This window comes from Leptodactylus fuscus, chromosome 1, assembly GCF_031893055.1.
Source record: "Leptodactylus fuscus isolate aLepFus1 chromosome 1, aLepFus1.hap2, whole genome shotgun sequence".
Classification (NCBI taxonomy): Eukaryota; Metazoa; Chordata; class Amphibia; order Anura; family Leptodactylidae; genus Leptodactylus; species Leptodactylus fuscus.
In genome coordinates, this window is record NC_134265.1 from 262,407,797 (window position 1) to 262,434,608 (window position 26,812).

Genomic DNA, 26,812 nt, shown 5'->3' on the forward strand with positions numbered 1-26,812 from the left:
GCGCTGTTGGTCTAATAATCCTAATATCTCACACTATTAAGACAACCACATGTGGCATTTTAATTAATTCTTTTATCGAGATCATGAAATTATTTTCTTATTATTTTGAAGATGTTGTTCTTATGCCGATTGACACGCTATGTAGGTATTAATATGTGACATGTTTGTGCTTGGTTATCAGATGTATTGCAGGGTATTATGGAGAGCGATGTCAGACTGATGACCAGAATTGGTGGGATAGGCATACTACACAGTCAAAGATTCGGAATGTCACGATAAGTGTTTCATTCATTGTTCTCCTCCTGGTTCTGGGACTTTTATTTTTTGCATTATACTATTACAGGTAACTACATTTTATATTCATTTCAGCTATGATGTCACAGATTCTTGAAATGACAATATCTGTTCTATAAGACTCTTATTTTAGAGCAGACCGACATAAGCTTCCCTGTAAAGCTAAACTAGCTGCAAAGTCCATATGAAGTGCCAAATGCCATGTTCTATATGCTGGTATGGCATGCCTGCCTTCAGTGAACTGCCTGTTAAATCCTCTGAAATATTGTGCATTACTGGTGCTATTAACTAGCATTAAAATTCTGAGTAGTATTTTAATACAACAGTGACTCAGACCTCTGACTAGCTGAAGACTTGTATAATGACAATGCCTAATATCTATATATTTCTATATATTTATACTGGTTAAATAAGTTTAAGAAACATATTTTCACATACCCTTTAACTCCTTCCTGGGGCAGCCATTTTATACTTTTCCCCAACTTTCAAAAGATGTAATTTTTATTTTTTATTTTCCTGCTCACAGGTCTTAACGTTTGCTGGATAAATTGTACTTCATAATAGTACTATTTAATAATCCATGTGATGCTGGAAAAAAATTATAATAGGGTTTAGCTGTGGGCTTTGTTTTTCTACGTTCATTGTGCAGCCAGAATGGAATATTACCTGTATTCTGAGGCTTGTTACGGTTGCAGCAATACCAAATTTATATAGCTTTTTTAAAGTTTTAGCCCCTTAAAAAAAACTAAAAAAAACTAAAACCCTGATAAGTAAAAAAACAATTCTTGGAGTCGCTATAGTCAGGCACCTGTAGCTTTTTTTAAAATATTTTTGTAAACAGAGCTGCATAAGTCTGTTTTTGCAGGGCCAGATGAATTTTTAATTTCTACCATTTTGGGCAATGTCTATTATTTCATCAAAAATTTTATGGGAAGTACACCTACAAATAGCCTAAGATTTGTCTCTTTTGATTTCTCTTTCTCAGAACGGTGTTGGAAAAATTATTTTTAGATTTTGGTAAGACTGGGCATTTTTGGACATACACAGGGATACGTAATTTGTGTTCTTTCTTTCTTTCTTTTTCTTTCTTTCTTTCTTTCTTTCTTTCTTTCTTTCTTTCTTTCTTTCTTTCTTTCTTTCTTTCTTTCTTTCTTTTTCTCTTTCTTTCTTTCTTTCTTTCTTTCTTTCTTTCTTTTTTTTTTCACACCCACTATTAATGCAGTAAGGCAGATGGCAGGAATGGTTTAAAGGAATTATTAGTTTTTTGAGAATATTCCTCCATTATTGGTCTATAATGTAAATAGTATAAATAGTTTAAACATGAATTTTCGGGTAGGGCCACACGCAGTTTTTCCCACAGCACTTTTCAGAGAAAAGCCTGTAGAGTTTTCCTCTGCCGTCTTTCTGCTTCAATTTTACCTATAGAGAAAATGCCAGTGTTTCTGTAGGTATTTATCAAAAACACAACGGTTTTTGTGTATGCGTGTATTTTTCTGCAATGTGTGGATGGAATTGGCTAGAATCCCATCCGCTTTGCAGGGACTGTAAAATGCCAAGTTTTTTGCTGTTTATGTGGGGCCCTGACCTCAAAAACAGTTACAATAAACATCACAACACAGACAATTACATAGACATATTTAGTATCCCTGTAACCTTAAAAATCTCTACAACCCAGTGATCACATTATTTATAGCGATCAATAAATTTCATATATAAAAATGTTGTAGTTGCTTTTTTTTGGTAGTTAACCCATAATAAATGAGGCTTTCATGATTAAAGTATTGAGGTCTCCCCTTAGGCCTGGTCATCAATATAGAATCAGAAGGGGTCCAACATTCAGATCCCCCCTGATCAGCTGTTTGAAGGGTTTGTGTTACCGCTAAAACCTGTTCTCTGTGCTGATGATATTGCGTCCATAGGTCACATGGTACAGTTGCTGCTCACTCCCTTCCAAGTGAATGGGATTGAGCTGCAATACCAAAATCAGCAGCTATACAATGTATGACTTCATACTTGGTTTGCTGTTTAGAGGCTCATATGAGCCCTGTAGCCCCTTCAGGCTAAGGCCTCACGGGCTGGAACCGCCGCGCTAAAGCGCTGTGGGAACAAATGCGGCGTGAACGCATTGCGGTTCTTCCTGCAGCGCTTTGAACAGTAAGTTAACTTGAGTTTTCCTCCACGGACTTTCTGTTACAATTATATCTATGGGAAAGCCACCGGTGTTTCTGTACATATAATTGACATGCTGCTATTTTCAAAACTGCGATGGTTTTGGTAATTGCAGCGTGTCCTCGCTGTGATTTTTTCCACGAAGTGGGTATGGGATTCGAATGAATCCCATATCCACTTTGCAAGTACTGTAAAACGCCGAGATTTGGGCGTTAAAAATCGCGGCTTTTCCGGCCCATGGGGCCCTGGCCTCAAACAGCTGATCAGCAAAGGATCCCTGTGGTTGGATGCTCACCAATGTAATATTGATGCTGTACCTTACAGATAGACCATTGATATGATATATGATATACAGATATATATTGATATGAGTCATGGAAGCACATTTAAAGGGGTTGTCCCGTCACAAGGATCCTATCTATACTGCTTGTTAATGTGAATGTAAGACTTTTCCTAAATACATTGCTTCAGCAAAACTTTGTTTGGCCACTATCTTACTTTATTCATTTTTTTGTGGCCACAGCCCTGACCTAGCTGCTCCTGAGTCAAGTGATGTATCTGCTGCTCTCAGGGGGAGGGAGGAGGGGCTAAGTGCATGGGAGCCAGCCTGGTGGGAGGGTGGGTAGTTTACCCTTTGGGGGAAGGGGCCGCCAATGCAGGGTTAGACGCCGGCACAAGTGAAGTCAGCAACATCTCTATGCTTCTGCCCTGCATGAAGCAAGCAGCGGCATTAGCGATGCTGCTATTCCGGGGCGGGGGGCGGAGGAGCGGAATAGCAGCATCGCTTCTGCCGCTGCTTGCTTCATGCAGGGCAGAAGCATAGAGATGTTGCAGGCACCTGTACCGGCGTCTACACTCCCCGGCATCCGCTGTAATAGAGAGGCAGATGCCGGGGACAGTTAGACGCCGGCACAGGTGAAGCCAGCAACATCGCTATGCTTCTGCCCTGCATGAAGCCAGCAGCGGCAGTAGCGATGCTGTTATTCCGCTCCGGGGTCACATATGCAAAGCCAAGCGGCGAGATGCCGCCGGCCCTGCGTGCGTGCTCATACACCAGTCTAGCCTTCACAATGCAGACCCGGCACCCTGTCGGGTCTGTATTCACATTGTGAAGGCTAGACTGGTGTATGAGCGCGCACGCAGGGCCGGCGGCATCTCGCCGCTTGGTTTTGCATATGTGACCCCGCCCACCAATGACGTGCCAAAGCCGGAAGACAGAAGAATTCACAGAAACGAAGACTGGTGAGTATGCGACGTGGGACAACCCCTTTAATATAAATTAAATGTTTACTTGCAAAATGGAGCCTAAAAAACTATAACTCATCTTAAAAAAATAAGTCCTCATATAGGTATGTTTACATAAAAATAAAAATGTTATGGCTTATTTGGCTATGAGTGTGAGACCTTGAAAAGAAAATCCTTTTTGTTTTTGTACCAAGTAGAGCTGCCACATTTACAGAAATACCAGGTTTACCTGACAAACGTTAAGACTGAAACCACATATTGCAGTAATGCAGGAGTAAAAACACTGCATATTATAGTCCCAAGAAAGTGACTCAGATTCCATTTACTCTTATCTACACATAGAAGGAAAAAAAATACTTTTTGACGAATGCAGCATGTTAATTTTAAAAATGCAAGTATTTCTTTTTTCCTCTTAATTGTTTTAGCAATCTACATAGGGCCTTAGCATAAAACCATTTACTGGTACACCATGTGGTCAAAAGTATCCGGACACCTGGCTGAAAATGACTTACAAGTTCGTGGCGCCCTCCATTGGTAATGCTGGAATTCAATATGGTGTTGGCCCACCCTTAGCCTTGATGACAGCTTGCACTCTCGCAGGTATACGTTCAATCAGCTGCTGGAAGGTTTCTTGAGGAATGGCAGCCCATTCTTCACGGAGTGCTGCACTAAGGAGAGGTATCGATGTAGGTCGGTGAGGTCTGGCATGAAGTCGGCGTTCCAAAACATCCCAAAGGTTTTCTATAGGATTCAAGTCAGGACTCTGTGCAGGCCAGTCCATTACAGAGATGTTATTGTCATGTAACCACTCCACCACCGGCTGTGCAGTATGAACAGGTGCTCAATTGTGTTGAAAGATGCAATCGCCATCCCCGAATTGCTCTTCAACAGTGGGAAGCAAGAAGGCGTTTAAAACATAAATGTAGGCCTGTGCAGTGATCGTGCCACGCAAAACAACAAGAGGTGCAAGCCCCCTCCATGAAAAACATGACCACACCATAACCCCACCGCCTCCGAATTTTACTGTTGGCACTACACACGCTGGCAGATGACGTTCACCAGGCATTCGCCATACCCACACCCTGCCATCGGATCGCCACATTGTGTACCGTGATTCATCACTCCAACGTTTTTCCACTGTTCAATCGTCCAATGTTTACGCTCCTTACACGAGAGAGGCGTCATTTGGCATTGACCTGCGTGATGTGAGCGCCCCATTCTGCTCTCTCATGATGTCTAACTTCTACTGAGGTCGCTGATATGGAGTACCTGGTAGTAGGTGGCAGCACAATGCACCTAACATGAAAAACGTATGTTTTTGGGGGTGTCTGGATACTTTTGATCACAGTGTATTTTTTAATGGTCTATTGCTAGAATAGGTCATCACTAGCTAATCGGTGGGTGGTCTTGCAGCAACCCCAACCACCTGACCCCCACAAGTTAGATAGTAATGGTCTGCCCTAGGGATAGGCCAATACAAATACAAACTGCTTTAGGCCGGGGCCCCATGGGATGGAAACGTCGCTGGAAAAATCGCTGTGTTTTACAGTATAGCCAAAGAGGATGGGATTCTAGTTGACTCTCTACAATAAGTTCATGAATGGTTCAGGGTTTTTGACATTCTTTTGTAGAAATAACATTAAAAGATAGTTGTAATTTTCACAAAAAAAGAAAACTACCTGTAAATAAAGTTGTATCCATAAAGCAAATCTTTCTCTCACACACCTTGTATGTCTATGGATTCATTTCTTCTGTAATGGCAACTCCATAAAAACTAAACAGCTTCTGTTAGATTCTTGGTGGTCCCAACAGGATTTATCATTGAAGAACCCTAACAAACAAGGATTATTCATCACTGAATGCCCCTTTCCTTTATTTAAGGCTATAATTAACTCTTTATGTTTCATTAAACATATTTGATATCACTAATAATAATGGACTATTTAATTGAATATATAAATCACATCTATGATGGCAACCTTTACTTTTCCTCAAAGCATGTGAGATCTGAAGTCTACAAATTGAGCAGCCAGTATGGATACTGAGATACTGGCTCCTACTGAGAACTGGCATGTTTAGATTGAATATCAGTAATATAACGTCTTAATAATCCCTGGCTTCCTCCATCTGTTCCTGATTTGGCCATAACGCCAGCATTATCTTCGCTATCTTGAGTTGGATGACTATATGTGCTGCTGAGTGTTTCCCCAAACCCTGAAAACATTACATCTCTATCAGCTGTGAAGACATATGGTATATAGACCACTACGTCCTCACTCATTTTAGTATCAGAATACCCATCCTGGCTGACATGTGGGTTCACTTGATGACATAATGAATATACTGGTGCTAGAAAACATGTGTGGTGCACAGAATAAAGACTTTATGTGATATCTAAGGTCTTCTATAAGTTAACTAAGTACATGTGTGGCCAACGCTACTGATGTAGTGAAGAACCATGTAGATGTTGCTTGTGCGCCCTGTATGATGATCACCCTAGTCAGGCTGCTTTTGTAAGCTGTATCATTGTACTGCTAGATCTGAGAAAGTGGTTGCATAAAAGGCAAGTTATACTGAATCTTCTGCCAGAAAACTGTATATCAATCTGCTCAGCTCTTTCTGCTTTATTTGACATGTTACCTTTAGTTCAGCCCTCACTTTTGATGTGGCAGGTTTGGACAATCCCCTTTAAGGCAGGGGCTCCATATTGTGAAAACACCACAACAAAAAGTGCTGTGTTTTACATTACCTGCAGAGTGGATAGGATTCTGGCTAATCCTACCCACACATTGCAGAAAAAAATCTGCAGCAGAAAAACTGTGATCTCAAAAATGATTGTGTTTTTAAAAATCGCAGCATGTCAATTATACCTACAGAAACACTGGTGGTTTTCATATAGGTATAATAGAGGGAGAAAATGTGCAGAGGGAAACTGCAGACTTTCTATGGAGAACGCTGTGTAAAAAAATGCAATGCGTTTTCACCGCAGTCTTTTCCACAGCATTTTTTGGCTGCGGCTTGCTATGTGGGGCCTTAGCCGTAATGAATCCAACGACAGTATACTGATCACAGCAGCGCAGCATATAAGCATGTGTTCAGTTTCCCTGCACCACTTTATGGGGAAATACAGTGTTACACAGGGACAGATAAACTAATAAAAATGCAAAAGAATTCTGGTGTACATACCTTACACTTCATTTCCTTTGTACTTTAGATACTTTTTAACAGTTTCTGCTCCTCGTCCAACAGGTGAACTACGTTTTTGAAAAAGCTGCTTTTCCGCAGCTTGTTTTTTCTACAATGAGTGGATGAGATAAATCAAAATCTCATTCACTTTGCTGATACTGGAGAAGGATGTGTAAGGGCTCGTGCACAGGGAGTTTACACGAGCACATTTTAGCATAATACACGTGTATAGAATACACGTGTTAACTCCCATTGACTTCAATGAAATCTTTTACACGTGTAAAAAAAAATGCGTTGCGTTTTTTGACGCATTGTTTATGCGTGTAAAAATTTCTATGAAGTCAATGGGAATGTTACTTTAACACATGTATTTTTTTTTTTTTTTTTTTTAATGTAGATTGTGAGCCCCATATAGAGCTCACAATGTACATTTGTCCCTATCAGTATGTCTTTATTTTGGAATATGGGATGGAAATCCATGCAAACACGGGGAGAACATACAAACTCTTTGCAGATGGTTTTATGCCCTTGGCGGGATTTGAACACCAGGACTCCAGCGCTGCAAGGCTGCAGTGCTAACCACTGAGCCACCCTGTGGCCCCCTAACACATGTATTCTGTACATGTGTATTATGCTAAAATGCGCTTGCGTGAACTCCGTGGGCACGGGCCCTTAGGGTCCATCAACACGGAGGAAAATGGTGAAGAATTTGGTGTGGAATTTCAGCACTGAAAGAAAAAGCCTCCCATTGACTTCAATAGGTTTCTATTTCTTCTAGCAGAAAAAAGAACCCATTGAAGTCAATGGGAGGCTTTTTTTTCAGTGCTGAAATTCCACACCAAATTCCTCACCATTTTCCTCCGTGTAAATGGACCCTTAAAGGTTGCATTCACATGGAGTTTTTTGGTCAGGAATTTGGTCAGGAAAAATCCACTCAGGAAAATTCCTGAGGTGTATTTTTGAGGCGTTTCCTGAAGCGTGTTTTTTTTTTTTTTTTTAGCGTTTACCACCTGAAGAAATCAATGCAAGTCAATGGGAAGCAGAAGATCCGCTTGGCATTTTTTGAGGCGTTTTTGTCAAAAACGCCTCAGGAAAGGCCTCAGAAAAAACGGTAGTGGTTTTTCCGCCTCCCATTGACTTGCATTGAATTTTTCAGGCGGAAAATGCCTGAAGAATGGACACGTTGCTTCTTTTTTTCCGCTAGCAGAAAAAAAAAAAAAAACAGGTTACATAGGACTGTATGGTGAGGCGTTATTTGGAGGAAGATTTTGAGACAGATTCCTGACCAAATTCCTGACAAAAAGCTCCATGTGAACGCAGCCTAACTGCAAAGTGGGGCCTTCTCTTTAATTCAATTGTACCTTGCATTATCAGGGTAAATATTGTACCCATTATACCCCTTTCCCTATATTTTTGTGTTTCAATATGAGGTCTTTACAGATGATTTTATTCTCCTGTATACTGAAAGCCTTATGAGTTTAGGCTGAGTTGTTGTTACCTATCATGTTTTACAAGCAGTTGCTTGAGTATAGGGCTGCATAATGATGTCCATAAAATACACTTTATTAGCATTGAACTTTACAAAAGCTTCCATGCCTAGTCTGATTTGGCCATCCATCTATTTTTGTTTTTATTACAAGGCATCAGTTCAAGCAAAGCAGAAGCACTGGCAGGCGCCACGTCGCGCAGCATTAGCAGCGAGTGGAAAGCAGCCTACGGTACAGTAACTCTTTATTAATAATAAGTCATTGGGAAGGATCAAAGGGCAGGAGGGATCCACTTGAGATTATCCATGAAATAATTCACATCTTCTATACATTAAGTAGCTGCCAGATTCATCCAGTGCTTTGCCCTGAACTTCAGTTCATCTTACTTTATTGTTATCCCTCAAAGTTCCCAGCTGCCTGGATATACTGCAGCTATGAGCCAGTGTTATTGTTAGCCACGGCACATAACAGTTGGAGAGCACAATCTAAATTAAGGAAATGACAAAGTGATGACATGGCGTATCAGTGAGAGACACCAGCAAATTAGTGGAAACCCTTTTTCCAATACACATGTGGATGGATGGATAGATAGATAGATAGATAGATAGATAGATAGATAGATGGCTAGATAGATAGATAGATAGATAGATAGATAGATAGATAGATAGATAGATAGATAGATAGATATTTTCTCCCTGTTTGCAGTTAGAATATTTATAATGGTTATCATTAGACTCAAGAATAGAAAGTATAATTTACACAACATTATTCCTTCCTAGTCTATGATCTGCAAAAGGGAGGTGGACTACAAACTACAAGGGATGTCACAGTAAACTAAAAATTCTGAAGCCTGTCTTCCAAGTTTACCCTTCTATCCTGCATGGGATTTGTCTATTGAAAGAAATAAATAAAAACCTCATAGCTATAACCTTCTAAACATGCCTCCTTTCAAGCGCTGTTGGTCCAGATCTTCCAATCCCCATCACACTAGAAGCGATGACGTCATCCATCATTCACATGACCACTTACAAGTTAGAGGTCACGTGTCATTCATTTACATATGACTGCTGTTGGCAGTGACTGGCTGAATATTCATGTGATTGATAGATGTGATGTCTGACCAGGACCATAAGACCGGACTGGGGGTGCTGGAGCAGAGGGACATTTAGAGGGTAACTTGTGTTTTTTTTTCTTTTATAGGCTTATCTGCTATTTGGTCAATTTTACAAGATATCAAAAAGCCCTTTAAACCAAGTTAATAGGCTCAAAAATAGGTAGTTTAGACAGTGGAATACACACCATTCTTAAAAATTAGTCAGTACTAACCATCAGTGATGACACAGAATCACGAGTAGTCATTCTTCATTGATATAACTAGAAGCTAGCACTCAGAGCTTTCATTAACTGTTGAACTCAGTGTTGCACATTTGTGGCTTCTACTATAAAGTCATGATTATAAAGATATATCTTGGGGCATCTTCTTTAATGTTGATTGTAGCAGTCCAGAGTCAGACTCGATTTCCTTGGGCCAACAAGTAGGCGGATTCTGAGGACTCACCATTCATGTGTGTGTCCATTATAATTTGTATCATTATTGGACACACAGGAGACTTCATCAATAATGACTAATAGATTATTTGTGAATCATCGCATAAGAAATAGACCATGGGGGCAAGGAATTGGAATCAAAGTCAGCTCTAACCCCACATTCACATTACCGTGTTTCACCTGTGAAACTTGGTTCATGTGTTCATTGGAATTACTGGTCTGAACAGTATGTCAGGAAAGGAACTCCTAGTTACCCATGCGGCTAGGAGTCCCTGCCTCCCAGTGACATACTGGTCTGTACTATAATCACCATGGGACAGTATGTTGCTGGGAGGCAAGGATTCCTAGCATCATACATAACTATAATACTAGAAGTCCTCCTGGCATACTGTTAAGGCCTTAAATCTAGCCAAAATGTGGACCATGTTACATGGGTGAAACTATGTCGTGCGAATGCAGAGGGTAACATTGTCTTCAACTACACCTACACTGAGAATGCTCTGATACCATGGTGAGACAGTTGACCCTGCAGTAGTCATATATGAAATTACTTCACAAATACTTTGCATAAGTGCTGTAAAGTTGGAACATACTGCCTATATGACCAAATGTTATAATTGAGAGGAGAGTTAAAATATGCAGAGAAAAGCAACCATTTTCTCAACATGATAGAACATTTTTCTAGGGTGAACAGGATTGAGAAATTTCTTATAAAATGAGGAGACGTTCACAATCATAAGTAACCAGCCAAATCTGCCATTTTATATTACAACAAACGTGAAATAAGAACTCCAAGTGCTTTTAAAAACTAAGTGATAAAACATCCTCAGAACCACTTAGAATGGCATAAAATAATTAAAAAAGTATAGAAATTCTTATATTATTATATGATACCATTTTAAGTAGTCTATTCATGGTAAGACAATACCTTTAGCCATTTTTTTTTTTTTTTTTTTTTTTTTTGGGGTGGAATGACAATGCTTTTCTTCTATAAAGTCAACTTGAAATGTGTTGCTTGACTTTTTAGCAAACATAAACAGCATTTATATACAGTATGTGATTTAAAGGGAACCTGTAACATGGAAAGGTTGTTCAATCTGGAGCTCAGCATAATTCAGTATAACCTGTCATTTATTCATTGAATCTCTGCCCTTTCTATGTTGAGATGTAAAGGAGGTGGTTGTATTAATGACTGTCTGCCTCCCCTTTGTGTTAGGACCGCCTCCTTGACTACATATATGACTAGTTATACAGAATTGTTTCACACATAACTGTGTCAGACATCTCAGCTCCTGCTTCTCTATAATATGCTACCTACAGTTTGAACACCATTTTCCATGCAAATTTTCTTTTAAGAGATTCTAACAAGCCTGATCTTTAGAGAACTATTATTTGATGCTTGATACATATGGTATATTTTTCAACCTTCTTTTAGATCAAACAAAGAGATAATAAAAATCGATAGCACAATATGATATTCATATCTACTTCATGATGTATATATTAATAGCACAAACTTACATATAGTTGTGCTATCATGCAGCTACCACAGGATACACATATCACTGCATAATTTTTCTATATAAACTATAGGCGGCAGGAATGTAAATGTCATCTAGAGACCATGCGGAGAGAATAAAAAGGGCCTAGATCCACAGCACAGTAGAGCAGTGTATATTCATTGCTTAACCACATCTGTCTGTTCTAGAAAACAGGTCTCCATATTAAGTTTATTTACCATACCTTCATAATTTGTATTTTCCTCCAGGGGATTTACTGCCACATGTATGTTTTCTTACCATTAATAAAAATTGTACACAAAAGGCATATGAATCATAGTGACATTTAGGGAGGGAGAGCAATGAAATGTCTTTTTGTATCTGAGGTCAGTTTTCTTATTGCTTCTAAAGCTGTGCAACTAAGCTCTGTGTCAGCTGCTTTTCTGTGTTAGGTTGTATTGCTCCAAATTGAGTTTTTCGCTCTCTTCATCTCTTACACTGAGGTAGTATAAAATAGTGCAAAGCATAGTAAGAAAGAATATATCTACAAATAAAATTAAAACCCGGTGAAATGAGTAGCAATGACTATTTTGTTACAATGGCATCTGTCAAGTTGTCGGAAATATGAAGCATACAGTAAATAGGTTTTAAAGTTGATGCGTCGGAAGCTAAAGTAGAATAATAGGCAAGCAGAATGATCTGAGCAACTTTAGCAAATTGTGATGGATCAATGACTGGGGTAGATCAGTTTTAAAACTACAGGACTTGTAAAGTGTTTCTGGTATTGGCAGTGGTTAGTATCTTCCAAAAGTGGTCTAAGGAAGGACAATAGGTAAAAAAAGCAACAGTCATAAATGACAAAGGCTCATTGATGTGCATAGTTTAATCCCACAGAAAAAACTACTGTAACATAAATTGCTGAAAATGTTAATGGTGGCTATGAGGCTATGATAGTAAGGCGTCAGAACACACAGTGCACCCTGGCGTGCAGTATATAGGGATGCATAGTGTGGGGAAGTTAGTTTGATAGCAGCAATAGTGCAGACCCAACCGGTCAAGACAGGGACTCAAAATATGCAGCAACCTGGTTTATTTAGAAAAAAAAAACAAGAAAAGAAATAAACCTTGACTTCAGGCACAACATGAACAAAACAAAATACAGCCTTAACTTTAGGCAAAAAAAATAAAACAAAACCTGTTTGTCTGAGTGCTAACGAAACAAAGGTACTCTAACTGTACATGTGACTTACTACCAGCAACGTGGTCAAAACAAAACAGAGGCTATTATACACAATGGTCTCTCACCAGATAACAAGGTGTTGAGACAGAACCCGGCTCCTCCACTCTCCCCCAGGAACGGTTCTGAAGTGCAGGATCTGCAGCCTTTTACAGTGTTGGCCAAAAGTATTGGCACCCCTGAAATTCTGTAAGATAATACTCATTTTCTTCCAGAAAATGATTGCAAGCACAAATTCTTTGGTATTATTATCTTCATTTAATTTGTCTTCAATGGAAAACCACAAAAAGAATTGTCAAAAAGCCAAATTGGATATAATTCCACACCAAACATAAAAAAGGGGGTGGACAAAAGTAATGGCACTGTTTAAAAAAATCATGTGATGCTTCTCTAATTTGTGTAATTAACAGCGCCTGTTACTTACCTGAGGCACCTAACAGGTGGTGGCAATAACTAAATCACACTTGCAGCCAGTTGAAATGGATTAAAGTTGACTCAACCTCTGTCCTGTGTCCTTGTGTGTACCACATTGAGCATGGAGAAAAGAAAGAAGACCAAAGAACTGCCTGAGGACTTGAGAATGCAAGGAACCATGAGCAATCTCAAGGCTACAAGTCCATCTCCAAAGACCTGAATGTTCCTGCGCAGTGTCATCAAGAAGTTTAAAGCCCATGGCACTGTGGCTAACCTCCCTAGATGTGGACGGAAAACAAAAATTGACAAGAGATTTCAATGCAAGATTGTGCGGATGGTGGATAAAGAACCTTGACTAACATCCAAACAAGTTCAAGCTGCCCTGCAGTCCGAGGGTACAACAGTGTCAACCCGTACTATCCGTCAGCGTCTGAATGAAAAGGGACTGTATGGTAGGATACCCAGGAAGACCCCACTTCTTACCCAGAGACATAAAAAAGCCAGGCTGGAGTTTGCCAAAACTTACCTGAGAAAGCCAAAACACTTTTGGAAGAATGTTCTCTGGTTAGATGAGACAAAAGTAGGAAAAGGCATCAACATAGAGTTTGCAGGGAAAAAAAGAGACCTTCAAAGAAAAGAACACGGTCCCTACAGTCAGACATGGCGGAGGTTCCCTGATGTTTTGGGGTTGCTTTGCTGCCTCTGGCACTGGACTGCTTGACCGTGTGCATGGCATTATGAAGTCTGAAGACTGCCAACACATTTTGCAGCATAATGTAGGGCCCAGTGTCAGAAAGCTGGGTCTCCCTCAGAGGTCATGTGTCTTCCAGCAGGACAATGACCCAAAACACACTTCAAAAAGCACTAGAAAATGGTTTGAGAGAAAGCACTGGAGACTTCTAAAGTGACCAGCAATGAGTCCAGACCTGAATCCCATAGAACACCTGTGGAGAGATCTCAAAATGGCAGTTTGGAGAAGGCACCCTTCAAATCTCAGGGACCTGGAGCAGTTTGCCAAAGAAGAATGGTCTAAAATTCCAGCAGAGCATTGTAAGAAACTCATTGATAGTTACCGGAAGCGGTTGTTCGCAGTTATTTTGTCTAAAAGTTGTGCTACCAAGTATTAGGCTGAGGGGTGCCAATACTTTTTTTTTTTTTTTAAGAGGGGGGGGGGTCTATGACCAGCCACAATATCAATGTATAGAATCTCCCATAAAATAGTGCAAATAAAGAAAGATTAAAAAAAAAATAAAAATAAAAGTTCTAAATCCCTCCTTTCCCTAGAATACATACAAAAGTAGAAAATGACTGTGAAACACATACACATTAGGTATCCCTGTGTCTGAAAGTGTCCGGTCTACTGAATATAGGGTATCTGCAGTGCTCCTGTTCCATCAGGAAGGGGTTAATAGAAGCACTGCAGATACCCTATATTCAGCCAGGCTGAATTCCAAGTTGGGGAAAAAAAAAACAGTGCTCAGGGAAGGGGCAGACAGACAACCAAAACACCCCCACCCCTTCTCCAGCACCCAGCAACTACTGCACCCAAAAACCATTTTAATTTTTGAAATTTTCCAGTAGCTGCTGCATTTCCCCCTCCCCCCCCCTCCTTGGCTTATACTCGAGTCAATAAGTTTTCCCAGTTTTTTATGGTAAAATTAGGGGCCTTGGTTTATATTCAGGTCGGCTTATACTCGAGTATATACGGTACATCAATATAGTAAAAAGCTATAGATTAAACAGGTTTATACAATCTAAATTATACTATAGAGGGAATTACCAGTATGTTGAAGCGTTCTTTATCATATAAAATTCCTGTTTCATTAAGTGTATAAAAAATTTTTTCTATTCTGAAATGTATTATTTATTTGTTAACAATAAAGGATAGCTAGGCATCCTTACCACTTATAATCATATTCTGTCATATCATGTCTGCTTCACCTCCCCCCTTATACCGACAGCAGAAATGTTTCTGCATAACTGGAATTCTGCTAATATTATATGTACGTGCTATTGACTTATCAGCATTCTTTCTTTTGTGCAGTGTCCAGTGAAGCTGCGAAATTGGAGAATGGACAAGTTATTGGTCTACAGAGCATGGCCCAAGCACTTTGTCATGTGTAAAGTAATAGAATATTGTCCAAGCCTGGCGAAAAGGCAGTTTTCTGTAAATCTCATTGTGAATAACTCGCTAAGGATTCCACAGTCCAGACCAGATCATTTCTATCCCTTTTTTTTTTTATCTGGAAGATAATGGTCAAAGAATCAGTCTTGGAAGATATATGGAAATCTGGGGATACATGATTAAAGACTGTAATATTGCCAAAAGGGCTGGTATGTCACATATCCCCACCTACTCGGTTTATTGTTTTAGATATTGCACCACCTGAATCATGACTAGTTCATTACATGATGGATTCTACTGAAACTAGATGTTCATGTTAGTATTAATGTACATATTGTCTATTATTGCTGAAATGGACACAGCAAGAAATACATTGCATGCGTCCATTGTGAAATCCATAAATCATCTCAATTTTGTCTAGAGCTGCTGTTATTGTAATCCACAATCACAAATATAAGTGAATTGCATTTACAAATGACTTTGACTATAAGATGAGCCACAAATGTATTACACCATGTGAACATTAAACCTAAAGTAAATGATATCCCCAACCCAAGGTTGTGACTCTTAGTCACCAATAAAAACAGACCCATTCACTTACATTAGTTGTGGCAACATGGTGATCTTTGTCGAGAAGTCCAAAGTTGGTGTGCAGCCCACCTTTGGGTTTAGTGTCCATTTAAAGCAGATAAGTATGCTTTGGCATATTTCTTATTTCTTCATTAAATAAAAATAGCTGAAATTGTACCTGTATTTGACTTCTCAAGATGTCTCGAGCCTTACGATTGTTTTAGACTTTGGTTTCCTCTTTTGATAAAAAAAAACTACATGTAATTGGTAATTATGATCTGTATCTACAGTGTGCAATAAAAATGCTTAAAGTACTCCCTCAGTTATAAGCAATTAAAATGTATAGTACAGGTTAAAATATGAAACTTTGTCATATATCTTATTAAAGAAATTTGTTTTCTTCTACACTTTTCAGGCAGCTACTTTCTCTATATTAGTCTATGATGAGGGGAGCGGAATAGAAAAGACACTCAAATAATTGTTGTTACATTGTGCTATTCCTTGCATTTTTTTTTTTAACACTGCTAAGTTGTAGATAACAGTGCACAAAATCCTACTAATATTATAAATGTGAAAGCTTGGCTGTTTAGATGAAATTTGGCACATAGTTTGTCACCTCGATTAACACATAGGCTACTTTTTATCCCGGTAAATGACATGGTTTCGCAACTGTTATGAATCTATGTTCTTGCAGCAGCTTATCTCAGCTAATTGCAGATAAAGCTAGGTCTGTTATCTCTCTATGTAAACACACAGACAACACGGATTCCATTGTGTACATGCATTTGCATATTATCTGATCTGCTCCAGGCAGGATGCTCACAAACCCTTTAATCCAAATTGGCAGTTTGCCAATTTTAAACAAGCTGGGAAAAAGAAAGTTTAATTTGTCGCAAATTTCTAAAACAACGAGAGGTGTGAAGGAAGCCAGAAGTCACAGACTTTTCCTCAAGTGGAGCTCAGGGGTATCATTGAAGCCAACAACACACTCATTATATGGCATCCCAGCGAGCTGCTGAGATGCTGGAACAATCACAGGCACAGTGCGAGGAACAAGTTCAGCAGCAGCCCAGTTTGAGAGCTGCTGAAACGCCAGAGCAGGAGGATCATCAATGGCAGTAATTTGCTGAATATAGGTGGATCATCAACACCAACAACACGCAGATGAAATCGCCGTCAGAGGCTAGTTAGACAATAAATCAATTAACCAGAAGGTGGGAATATCTCACTCTCTCCTCCCCCCTCCATATAGTTATAGATGGGAAGCTGGATAAAGAGAGGATTCTAATGCAAACAAATCAGTCAGACTGAAGATAGGGAGACAGATATCCTTAATACAATATATTACAAATTTTCTTCTTTTCATCTGTACTATTCATTTATGAAAAGTTTTTTTTTATAACTGGGGGTACGCTTTAATATTTTTGAATAGTTTTATATGGCATATACTGTATGTACTGCTGATTTATTCTTAATGAAGTAATAGAAGCTGTGATAATGTAAAGTTTACAATTATTACTGGTACACACCACAGTTCTTCTCCTTGCACTAGAGGGTCAGTGTGCAATATGGTGCTCAACTAGCCATGCCGAGTGCCACAGATCTCTGGGCCAATGAGTTGCTTGTCTGGTCAGCCCTCATGGAGCACCTGCCCATCTTGCAGGCTTTTCACTTGTGAGGGCAGCCTGCAAGATGGGCCAGGTTAACAGTAATTTTATATGTGACTTGAGCGCTTTATGTCCTATCACGTTGGAATAAAGGGCATAACTAACCAAAAGTGGTTTGGCTATATTCAAGAGGAGTCGTGGTCATGTTCTGAAGGGGCATGGCTTCACCCAAGCATTTCTCGCTTTCACTTTTCTCCTTGACAGACTCCTCTCCTGCCCTGGACAGCTGGACTAATAAATAAACCAATATGTAATAAACCAAAAATAGAAGTTGAGTAGCGTTCTAAGTGTATTCTGCATCAGAGGAATGGTAGCAAAACATAGCAAAAGATATGTTTAAAATAAAGATGGTGTCTGATCAGAGCAAAAGAAAAGCTGAAGTGTGGGTAAATGAGTGCAATATACACAAAAGACGTGCAGAGTGTGAAAGACAATGGCAGATTAAAGGAGTGGGGAAAATGATTTGCTGATACCCATAAAACAGTGGTTACCAGAACCTTGTCTCATCATAGGTCATAACTCCTTTGCGAGATAAAGATATAAGTCTTGTCTCTTGCTAAGGAGAACTTGCTCATGGGAACTTCAGGGGAGCAATCCACAATTGTTTATTCAAAGTTCATAAAACATATAATAGGAATTTGGTGGATTCAGCCAACTTTAGTTTAATGTGCATGGCCTCATTTACCCTCTACCTTGCTCTCCATAAATTGCTTGCAAGCACACAAGAAGATAGTCTTGAAATATACTTACAGGAAAGCAGATAAGTCTCTGACTGGTGGGTGTCTGACCACTAGGTCACAAGAATTAGGATACCGGGTCCCTTCTTTGAATGGCACAGGGGTTGTGCAATTCTATAACACCACTGGAGATAGCCGAGCACTGCACTTAGCTTCTCTTCAGTAGTCCCATATAGAGGAATGAAGCTCCTGTGTGCATGCGCCACCACTACACCATTGAAAAGTCAGACTGTTGTCTCCTAACCTGTGGACAACACCTTTAAGATTTGCCTGTAGCTTTTCTTTTGTTATAGTTTTACCTTCCTTAGAAATCTCTACAAGCTGGTTAAAATACATTGGTTCACCTCCTCTTGTGTCCCAATAATTCTAATACATGTAAGATATGATAACATATTAAGACGTTGGCACAATATTGTGCGCTCTACTAAACGTCTTTGGTTTAATGGAGTCATGAAAGGCATGCAGGCTGATATACAGAGAGTTATTTGCCATCTTTTTCTCTCTGTTCCTATTGAACTCTACTTGTTTATTTAGATTACAGCTGTTTTAGATGGAACGTAAAGCATTGGATTAGATTGCAAGGTAAATATCGAAACTTCAAGCAGCTGGGATCCAAACTCAGAGTAATCTACCGTTACAATCTTCAACACATGCTTCATCCTCTGTATGACAGTGTACATGGATAACAGATCATTTTGTAAGGCTTCGCCCTATTCATTCGCTGGTGTGATGATTTTTCCTAAAAATGTTAGAGAAACAATGGAACCTAAAATTGAATGAGATTAGGATAACTATGAATTAATGGAATGTATTCCTTGATATTAGAGAATTCCATAAACACAACAACTGCCTTGCATCCCAGTCTGAATGGAGCAATAGTCGCAAAGAGGTGCGAACGTGCCATTCATTTCTATGGGACTGCTGTAGATAGTGAAGTGCTACACTCAGCAACTGTATCTCTAGCAGTCTCATACAAATTAATACCGTATTAATACCGCATAAGTATACAGCATACATCAAAAATGTGTAGGATTTACAATGTAAACACTAAACATATATGTAAATGTTATCTGAATAGAGTCTAACGTCTCCTGAACTAAGTGGAACAAACCTACTATACAGGTTCAAAAAGCTGAGAGGTTCATTGAGTTTTGGTACAGGGAATAATCATTATACTAAATATGTTCTCAGTCTGTGTGGTTTACCTTCACTGTATATGTGGCTGTGAATGTATACGGTAACCCAATCTATGTGACTACAGTGCTTGGGCTGGCAGTTTTTTGGAGGGTGGACAGACTATTCAGAGTATGTAAACTGTGTTCTTGGTACCCATATGGAACACATAAATTTGCCACAAGGCTTGCATGCATGCTTGTTACGCTATCCTTCTCGCTTAGATTGCCGTATAACAAGTCTCTTAGCAATGAATGCTAGCCAGTCAGTTAATATACAGTAAGTACAATGCACTAAACAATATTGATAAACAGTACTATGTACATTTATTGCATATAACCATTTGCTGAGCAGAGTTTCTAGTCGTCTGGTATTCCACTATGATATGTTTTCTCTAATGCTTGGGTCATGAACTATGTTATTTGAGAGCGCAGCACATATATAGCACAGAAGACGTACATCCAGATAGAATACAGCCGTCTCCAAGATATATTTGAATTTTAATTTAAAAAGGACTGACCCTTGCCTCTGCATCATAACAAACATGGTGGTTTTCCATGCGGGCCTTCTAGGCAATATGAAAAAGTACAAATCTATTTCTAATGTGAGCTTTAAGCTTATTGTCAATACAGAGAAGAGGCAGTGCTGGTACCCTGGTAGGACAACTTACAGAGCTATCAAAGCAAATGGACAGTTGTACCATCCAGACCAGAAATAATGAATCAGAACTAATGGAAACCAGTGGTCAAAGCCCATGCCACCATGGTTGTGGTTCTCACTATGGCGGCCTACCCAAGGGATGTACAGTGTAATGGGCTCCCTTCACTCACCACACCAACTCACAGGTCATTTTGTCACAGTTTTTTTTTTTTTACAAAGGTGGTCTACAGGTACAACAAAGGTTTACCACAACTTCTTGGATGTGGCGTTAATAGTTTCTCAGTAACTTAGTAGAACATAACATGAACCTTTCAACAGCATGGGTGTCGCAGGTGCGGGGCAACACACAGCAGTTTCAGGTGGCACAAACACAATGCTATGACTGGTTGCTGCAATGGTTGTAGTTGAACCCTGGATAGAATACCTGAAAGGTGAGGGAAAACCTCTTTTTTTTTTTTTTTTTTTTTTACAAAGGCTCTACTGTCCCATTGTGACTAAAAGACATCAAGCTGCAGTGTGCAAAGGCTGTATCACAATCATTGGGAAAAAGCATTGTATTTTTCATAGCCAGTGGACCCAACAGAGCTTTCGTTTAGAAGAATTGTCCTGTCACCCTACATTCACAATATAGCAGTACAGAAAGAACCATGGCTCAACTGCCCAACTAAAGAGGCAGTGGCATAAAAAACTCACAATACAGTCAAATGTCATCATAAATTGCAGTAAAGCATGTTAATACACAGCAAAAATACTTAGCATAATACACAGTAACTGCACATGCATAAAATGTGTACAAGTTCATCCTGAGTGGGCACCTAGTGTCAGTCACCCACTTAATAAGGAGACTTCCACTACTTTATTAAGTGCAGAGCATGTAACGTCATCCCCCACTTTATTTTGTTGTATTTTACCCATGTATACCATATGAGCATTTGTCTATGTCTTACACATGATTGTGGTGTGCAGAGGAGACAGTAGAAGGCAGACAACTATGGTTGTGACAGGCAAGTGTTATCTTCTTTTGGGCTTTAATGTCAGCATAGGATTGCTTGATGAGTATAGTTATTATTCGTGGTTTGGTTCCATTTAGAGATGAGCGAGAAGTATTCGATTGAATATGACTATTCGATCAAATACTTGTATCGGTTGAATACCACGCAGGAGAAATCCATTGAATTCAATGCAAAAACCTCCTCGTGCTCCTCATCCTGCTACTTCCGGAACTTGGAGGATCCAAGGTCTCGAACTTTGGTTTGCATGGAAACCGGAACAACATTCCCATTTTTTCCCATAGACTATAATAGGATTCGATATTCGAACGAATACTACTCGCTCATCTCTAGTTCCATTGCTTATGTTGTCTTTACTTCTGACATGCTAGACATGTCTGAGCACTGTACCTTTAGCAATTTACCTTAAAGGAATTAACCCACAAAAACATATATAATAATTCTCACCACTAGGACACTCACCGATCACTAGAATAGTGGTCTGGCCACTCCATTATATAATGGAACAGTAGTCACGCATCTGGTCATGCAACAGAAGTCAGAACTGAAGACCCAGGGGTGCGGGAAAATCTCTTTTATACAAGAGTCTTTGTCAACTAATGTAACTACAAGGCATCAGGTCATAGCGTATGTATGTCTAGTGATGGCAAAGGGACACCACCTGCTGAATAGCCAATGGGCGCAACCAGCTTTTGCAGTGACATTTTGGAAAGACATCACACCACCTTTCCGGAAAGTACCAGACTGAGGTAGACCTGATGCTGGTTTCATTATAAAATCAGAGGAAACCCAGCAGACCCTATTATGGTCTATGTAACCGCTCTTTAAGCGGACATGGTTTTTGTTTTTTGGGTCCCATGTGGACCCGAAGAACGGAAACCAGAGTGCTATCGTAAACCTATTGAAAGATGCCTAACACACATGCAAAAACACATAAACAAGTCACTTTTGGGCAAGGACCTAAACTAGACTTCCAGTGAATATAGTATAACAAAATGGGTTTTATATGCTAGACAACCCACTTAGCTAAATGCCCTTTTACAATTGGCCAAACCCACTTATTTCAGTGCAACTAGCCAATTATGTTATGTGTTTGAGACCCTCTTGACTTTCCTGAAATATGATGGGGGGAGGGGTAAAGAGGATCAGGCATGTTGAATCTCATCACCTGATACTTCGTTCCCCTGGAAAACGGAATCTTATTCTCTCTATACTGAAAACCAAACTAAACATTTATCTGTATGAGGAAATTTGTAGGAAAAACTGTCTTGACAACTACTGAATATTGTTGCTACCTTAAAGGGGTTACATATCCTTAGATTGGTGAATAGCTGACAGCTGGCTCCCATACAGATCACCTATTCAGGATTACTTCCAACACACAGGCTATACAGGGCACAAAGCAGGAGCCGATAGATCCGTACACTGCACATAGGGGGTGTGACATAAGAGATAGAAGTGCTAATACAGCGAACCAGCCATTTTTATGAAAAAGGTTAGTATAATTATACAAATAAATAAAGCTGTATGAGACAGTCACCCACTGATACCCTTTTATGTGCATATCCAAAGTGCCTAGGCATAGAGATAAGGACATCATGTCCTGTGGGATAATGGAAGGGGAAAGGCATGAACAGATGTGAGTTAGTTTTAGGGATTGGAACTGCAGGAGTGTTAGATTAGGAAATGTGATAGGCCTGAAGAAATGTGTCTTTAGGATGTGCTTCAAGCTGTAGAAGTTGGGAGTTAATCTGATTGTCTGGAGTATTGCATTCCAGAGAAGAGGTGCAACTCTAGAGAAATCTTGGAGATGGGAGTGAAAGGTTCTGATAATATTTATGCAAGGAAAGGCCATAAAATTCCTGGAAACCCTTTAAACAGCAGAATGTAGACGTCTATAGCCATTTTGTCTGGTACAGTGCATCAGCGCTGGGATGTCAGGATTCTTGTACATGTAACGCAATAACATCTCATATTTATGTCATATTAGATGAAAGAAACAGGAATTTGTTTTCTCTTGAATCTCAGCAAAATATTCCTATATGCAGATTACAGACAGTCCTTATGTATTCACAATATTGGTAACACAAGAACAATAGGAACAATAATACTATCAGCTGTTTTTGTTCATAGGACTAGTTCACACGGGGCACGGTTAGGCGTATTTTGGTCCTGGTTTTGACGCGGGAAGCCACGTCAGAATAGGGCCAAAATGCGCCTGCCACGACTGACGTGGCTTCTGACAGTCGCAGCTTCCTGCTCCAGAGTATGCCAAAATGAATGGGCCTAGACCGGAGGGTGCTGCCGCGAGGTGGTCTGAACCAGCCGTGGAATCTGCCTGAAGGAAGGGCAGCTCACTTCTTTTTTCCATGAGTGGCAAAGTAAGCTAGCGGTCTACACAGACCTCTATTGTGAGGGGGCGGATTCTGACATGGATTCAGTGCCAAAATCCGCCCCCTCTTGCCCCGTGTGAACGATCCCTTAGACTACTTGGTGTACAGTACTGTAAGTTTATCAATCCTTCCATTCTATATAATGGTACTATAAGACTGATGATGGGTCATTCTATCTCTATTACAAAAATAATTTCAGAGAGAAGAGAGTTGTTCCAGGGATTGTGTAGCCTAGTCTTCATGAAATAAAACAAATGAGTTAGGATTTACTGCATTATGGCCGGTGTAATATTGCACAGCATTTTACATTGTCCATCAAGGGCACTATTATGGCAAAGCATGATGCATGAGGGATCTGCACTTAGTCTTGGGCTTTAATATTTCAACTATACAGACCGGTTTATTTCCGTGATTTAGAAAATTGCTGAATTTAATTCTTTGATTTCTTTTCTTGTGTGAAATCGTGATGTTAAATCAGAAGAGCCACAGCTAAAGTCAGCAGTATCATAAATTAAATACACAAAATCCATCCATTTCATAGTAAACATAGGCATGTAATAGGCTTCTTGTGCTCACTATATGAATGAAGTTTGTCCATCCAAGTATGTGACTTTTTTTTTTTTTAATAAAATGGCACTCCTACTTCTACGTTCATCAAAACTCAGATTACAATTAACATTAAGTGTCTGGTCCAAGGTTTTACACAATTTAACTTCTAAAGAAATCATTACTAATATTGTTATTATATTAAAGAATTGTTGGAAACACAATTACCTATTACAAGCTTTAAAACGAATAAAAGGTGGTGCTTTACTGCAGAGGGGATTTCTGACACGCTTTAGGTCTTCAGAGAACAAGGCTTCCAAGACTTAAGACACGTGCACATGATAGGGGTTTTGCCCTCCACCAGACTGCATGTGCCCCATGACCTTCCTGATCTCTAGGTCAATTCCTTACATTTGTAGCTGAATTACTGTTGTACTAAAGTTTTGTGGAGAAACTAGGAATGACTTGAAGGACTTTCATTGATCACAAAACCCGTCAACAATGAACATTACTCACTGTAAAATATACAACCCAGTACATACAACTATATAAAATACAATAATCTAAATATAATAATAGCTGAGGCTAAAGACTATGTTTAAGTCACACAGAACTAATACACAGATTCCACTAAATTATCACAGTTACTATGTGTCAGTGATATGATGTCTCTTTAAAATAAATTCATTATAAGGGTATTGTAAGCCGATGGCTGGTCAGGTAATGGGAGGGGTGTACATCTCACCCAGACTACTCAGGTGGGTGAATGCAAAACACAAAGCAAGATAGGAACAAGATATATGTATATCAAAAAATTCATGAGTTCCATTATTTGTTGCAAGCCCTATAGAAACATGTCCTTACCGAATAAACACAGATAGCAAACACAGAAAAGGTAAGTATGACATCTAATGTGTATATATCACAACAAAATAAATGCAATATACTGGTAAAAAATCTAAAAAAAAATAGGGGAGGATGAACCCGCCCTGAACTTGACAGGAAAGCAGGCTGTCAATCACAGGCAAGACAAAATTTAACTACTTCATTGACAGAGGCAGACAAAGGCAGAAGACGGGTGTGGTGCAAATTCAATTAAAGAACTAGAGCCGTGTTCACACAGTGCAACCAAAAACTCTAAGCAAGGAACTAAACTGCACACGCCTCCTGCATGCCGCATGCAAGCAGACGGTGGCGCAGTGTCCTGAACAGGCAGAGATGTTACACGAGCTTCAAGATTTCTTTGCTGCCTCCAAACGAGACCTGACAAAACACCTTCTTTCTGCAGCAAAGTTCCTCATTCCCCAAAAATGGCTGCAGACCACTGCGTCCTCCCACTCAGAGTGGGTAGCCAGAGTCAACCAAATTTGTAGGTTTGATTAGCTGTCGGGTTGGGCCTCAGGCAAGTGTAATAACTATCTCAAGATTTGGACTCTGTGGATACAATTTGCTAAACTTAAGTGATTCTACCGACCTTGCACAAGTCTCTCAGAGGGGTGTTCCATCTCCTTCCCTTCATACTGTACTGTATTCATAATGTACTCTGTTGATGTATCCTTTGTCTCTAGCGTTTCTCATCCCTTCCTTCCTTCCCCCCCTCCCCTCTCTTGTGTAATAAAACTGTACAAAACTTGTTGGCATGCTCTTGATGTCATCATCAAATGATGTCATCTGTTATTATGCTGCTATATTGTTAAATAAAGAATTGATTAAAAAAAACATGTGAAAAGAGTCTCCACCAAAACAAACATACCAAAACAGTGTTCTCCAATGATATTCAAAGGGACCATTTATCCAAAACAGTGTCAGCCTTTTGATCCTTATCGGGCTGGTATATGTTGGTATACCTGTTTTTTTTGGATTACCTAAGGCCTGACATGCAACAAATGTCTAGATACCTATACTATGCAAATATACGCCTACTGCTTTTTGTAGTTTAGGTCTTATTTCCCATTCATATATATTTTGAGCTATGCAGAAAATGTATCCTTAGGATAGGCCATCAATTTTAGATCTGGACATAGATTTCAATGGGACAGAACTGCAGTACCTACTACACTCGCAACTACAGTTTGTACAGCGATTGAACATTGCAGCTCTTGTTACTGGTGACCGGTGGGGTTTTGGGTGTCGGACCCCCGCAGATCTAATATGGATAACCTATTTTAAGGATAGACCAGCAATGTTAATAACCGAATAACCTCTTCAGGTTCAGTCAATATCCTGAGCATATTTAAAAACCTTGTTTTCACTGGATTATATTGAAAAAGATTGTGTTTTATTGGCCCAGACAGGCAAAAAAAAAAAGAAAAAAAAAATCTAAATTGAGTTAATAAAGGGAAGTAGAAAATTCTGCCACTTTTTGAAGTCTCTGAGAGATACTAAACATAATCCTTAATTAAGTTAAAGAAGCTTAAAGTAAGACGGCATCTTATCAGTATTAGCAGCTTAGAACACATGACCGCAAACGAAATATCGTTACTCACGCAGCAAATGGGACAAAACAAAAGCATAAGATACAATATATTTTTCAAGCACTAGAGTTTGTGGTGGTTACTGGTAAATCCCGATCCCAATCCTAACATTTACAGTTCTGGTAACTGTGAAGGGGTTAAGTCAAAACGGAAGCATGTACCCATGATGACTAAGGCGACGCTCACTAGAGAGTTCATTTGGGTGATTAGAAAAGGTTAAAGTTCCCCCATATGTAGGGGACAGACATATACCTTGTAATAGGTCATCCCAACCAAATGTTGCAAATTAACACTATTAGATACAACTGGAACGTGGGCGCATTCTGGATCAGGTGCTGGGAATTAAAATAAAGATATAGGGATAAAGGTTAATCCATA

General features: G+C 39.5%; 1 protein-coding gene across 1 annotated transcript in view; it reads left to right on the forward strand.

Moving 5' to 3' along the window:
- Positions 1-15,972, forward strand: part of EGF (epidermal growth factor) — a 104,045-nt gene extending 88,073 nt beyond the window's left edge. Inside the window, exons 19-21 of the mRNA XM_075286825.1 lie at positions 182-343; positions 8,535-8,612; positions 15,124-15,972. Coding sequence (XP_075142926.1) covers positions 182-343; positions 8,535-8,589 — 217 coding nt within the window. The 3' untranslated portion in view covers positions 8,590-8,612; positions 15,124-15,972. The remainder of the gene's footprint in view (positions 1-181; positions 344-8,534; positions 8,613-15,123) is intronic.
- The last annotated feature ends 10,840 nt before the right edge of the window (positions 15,973-26,812 follow it).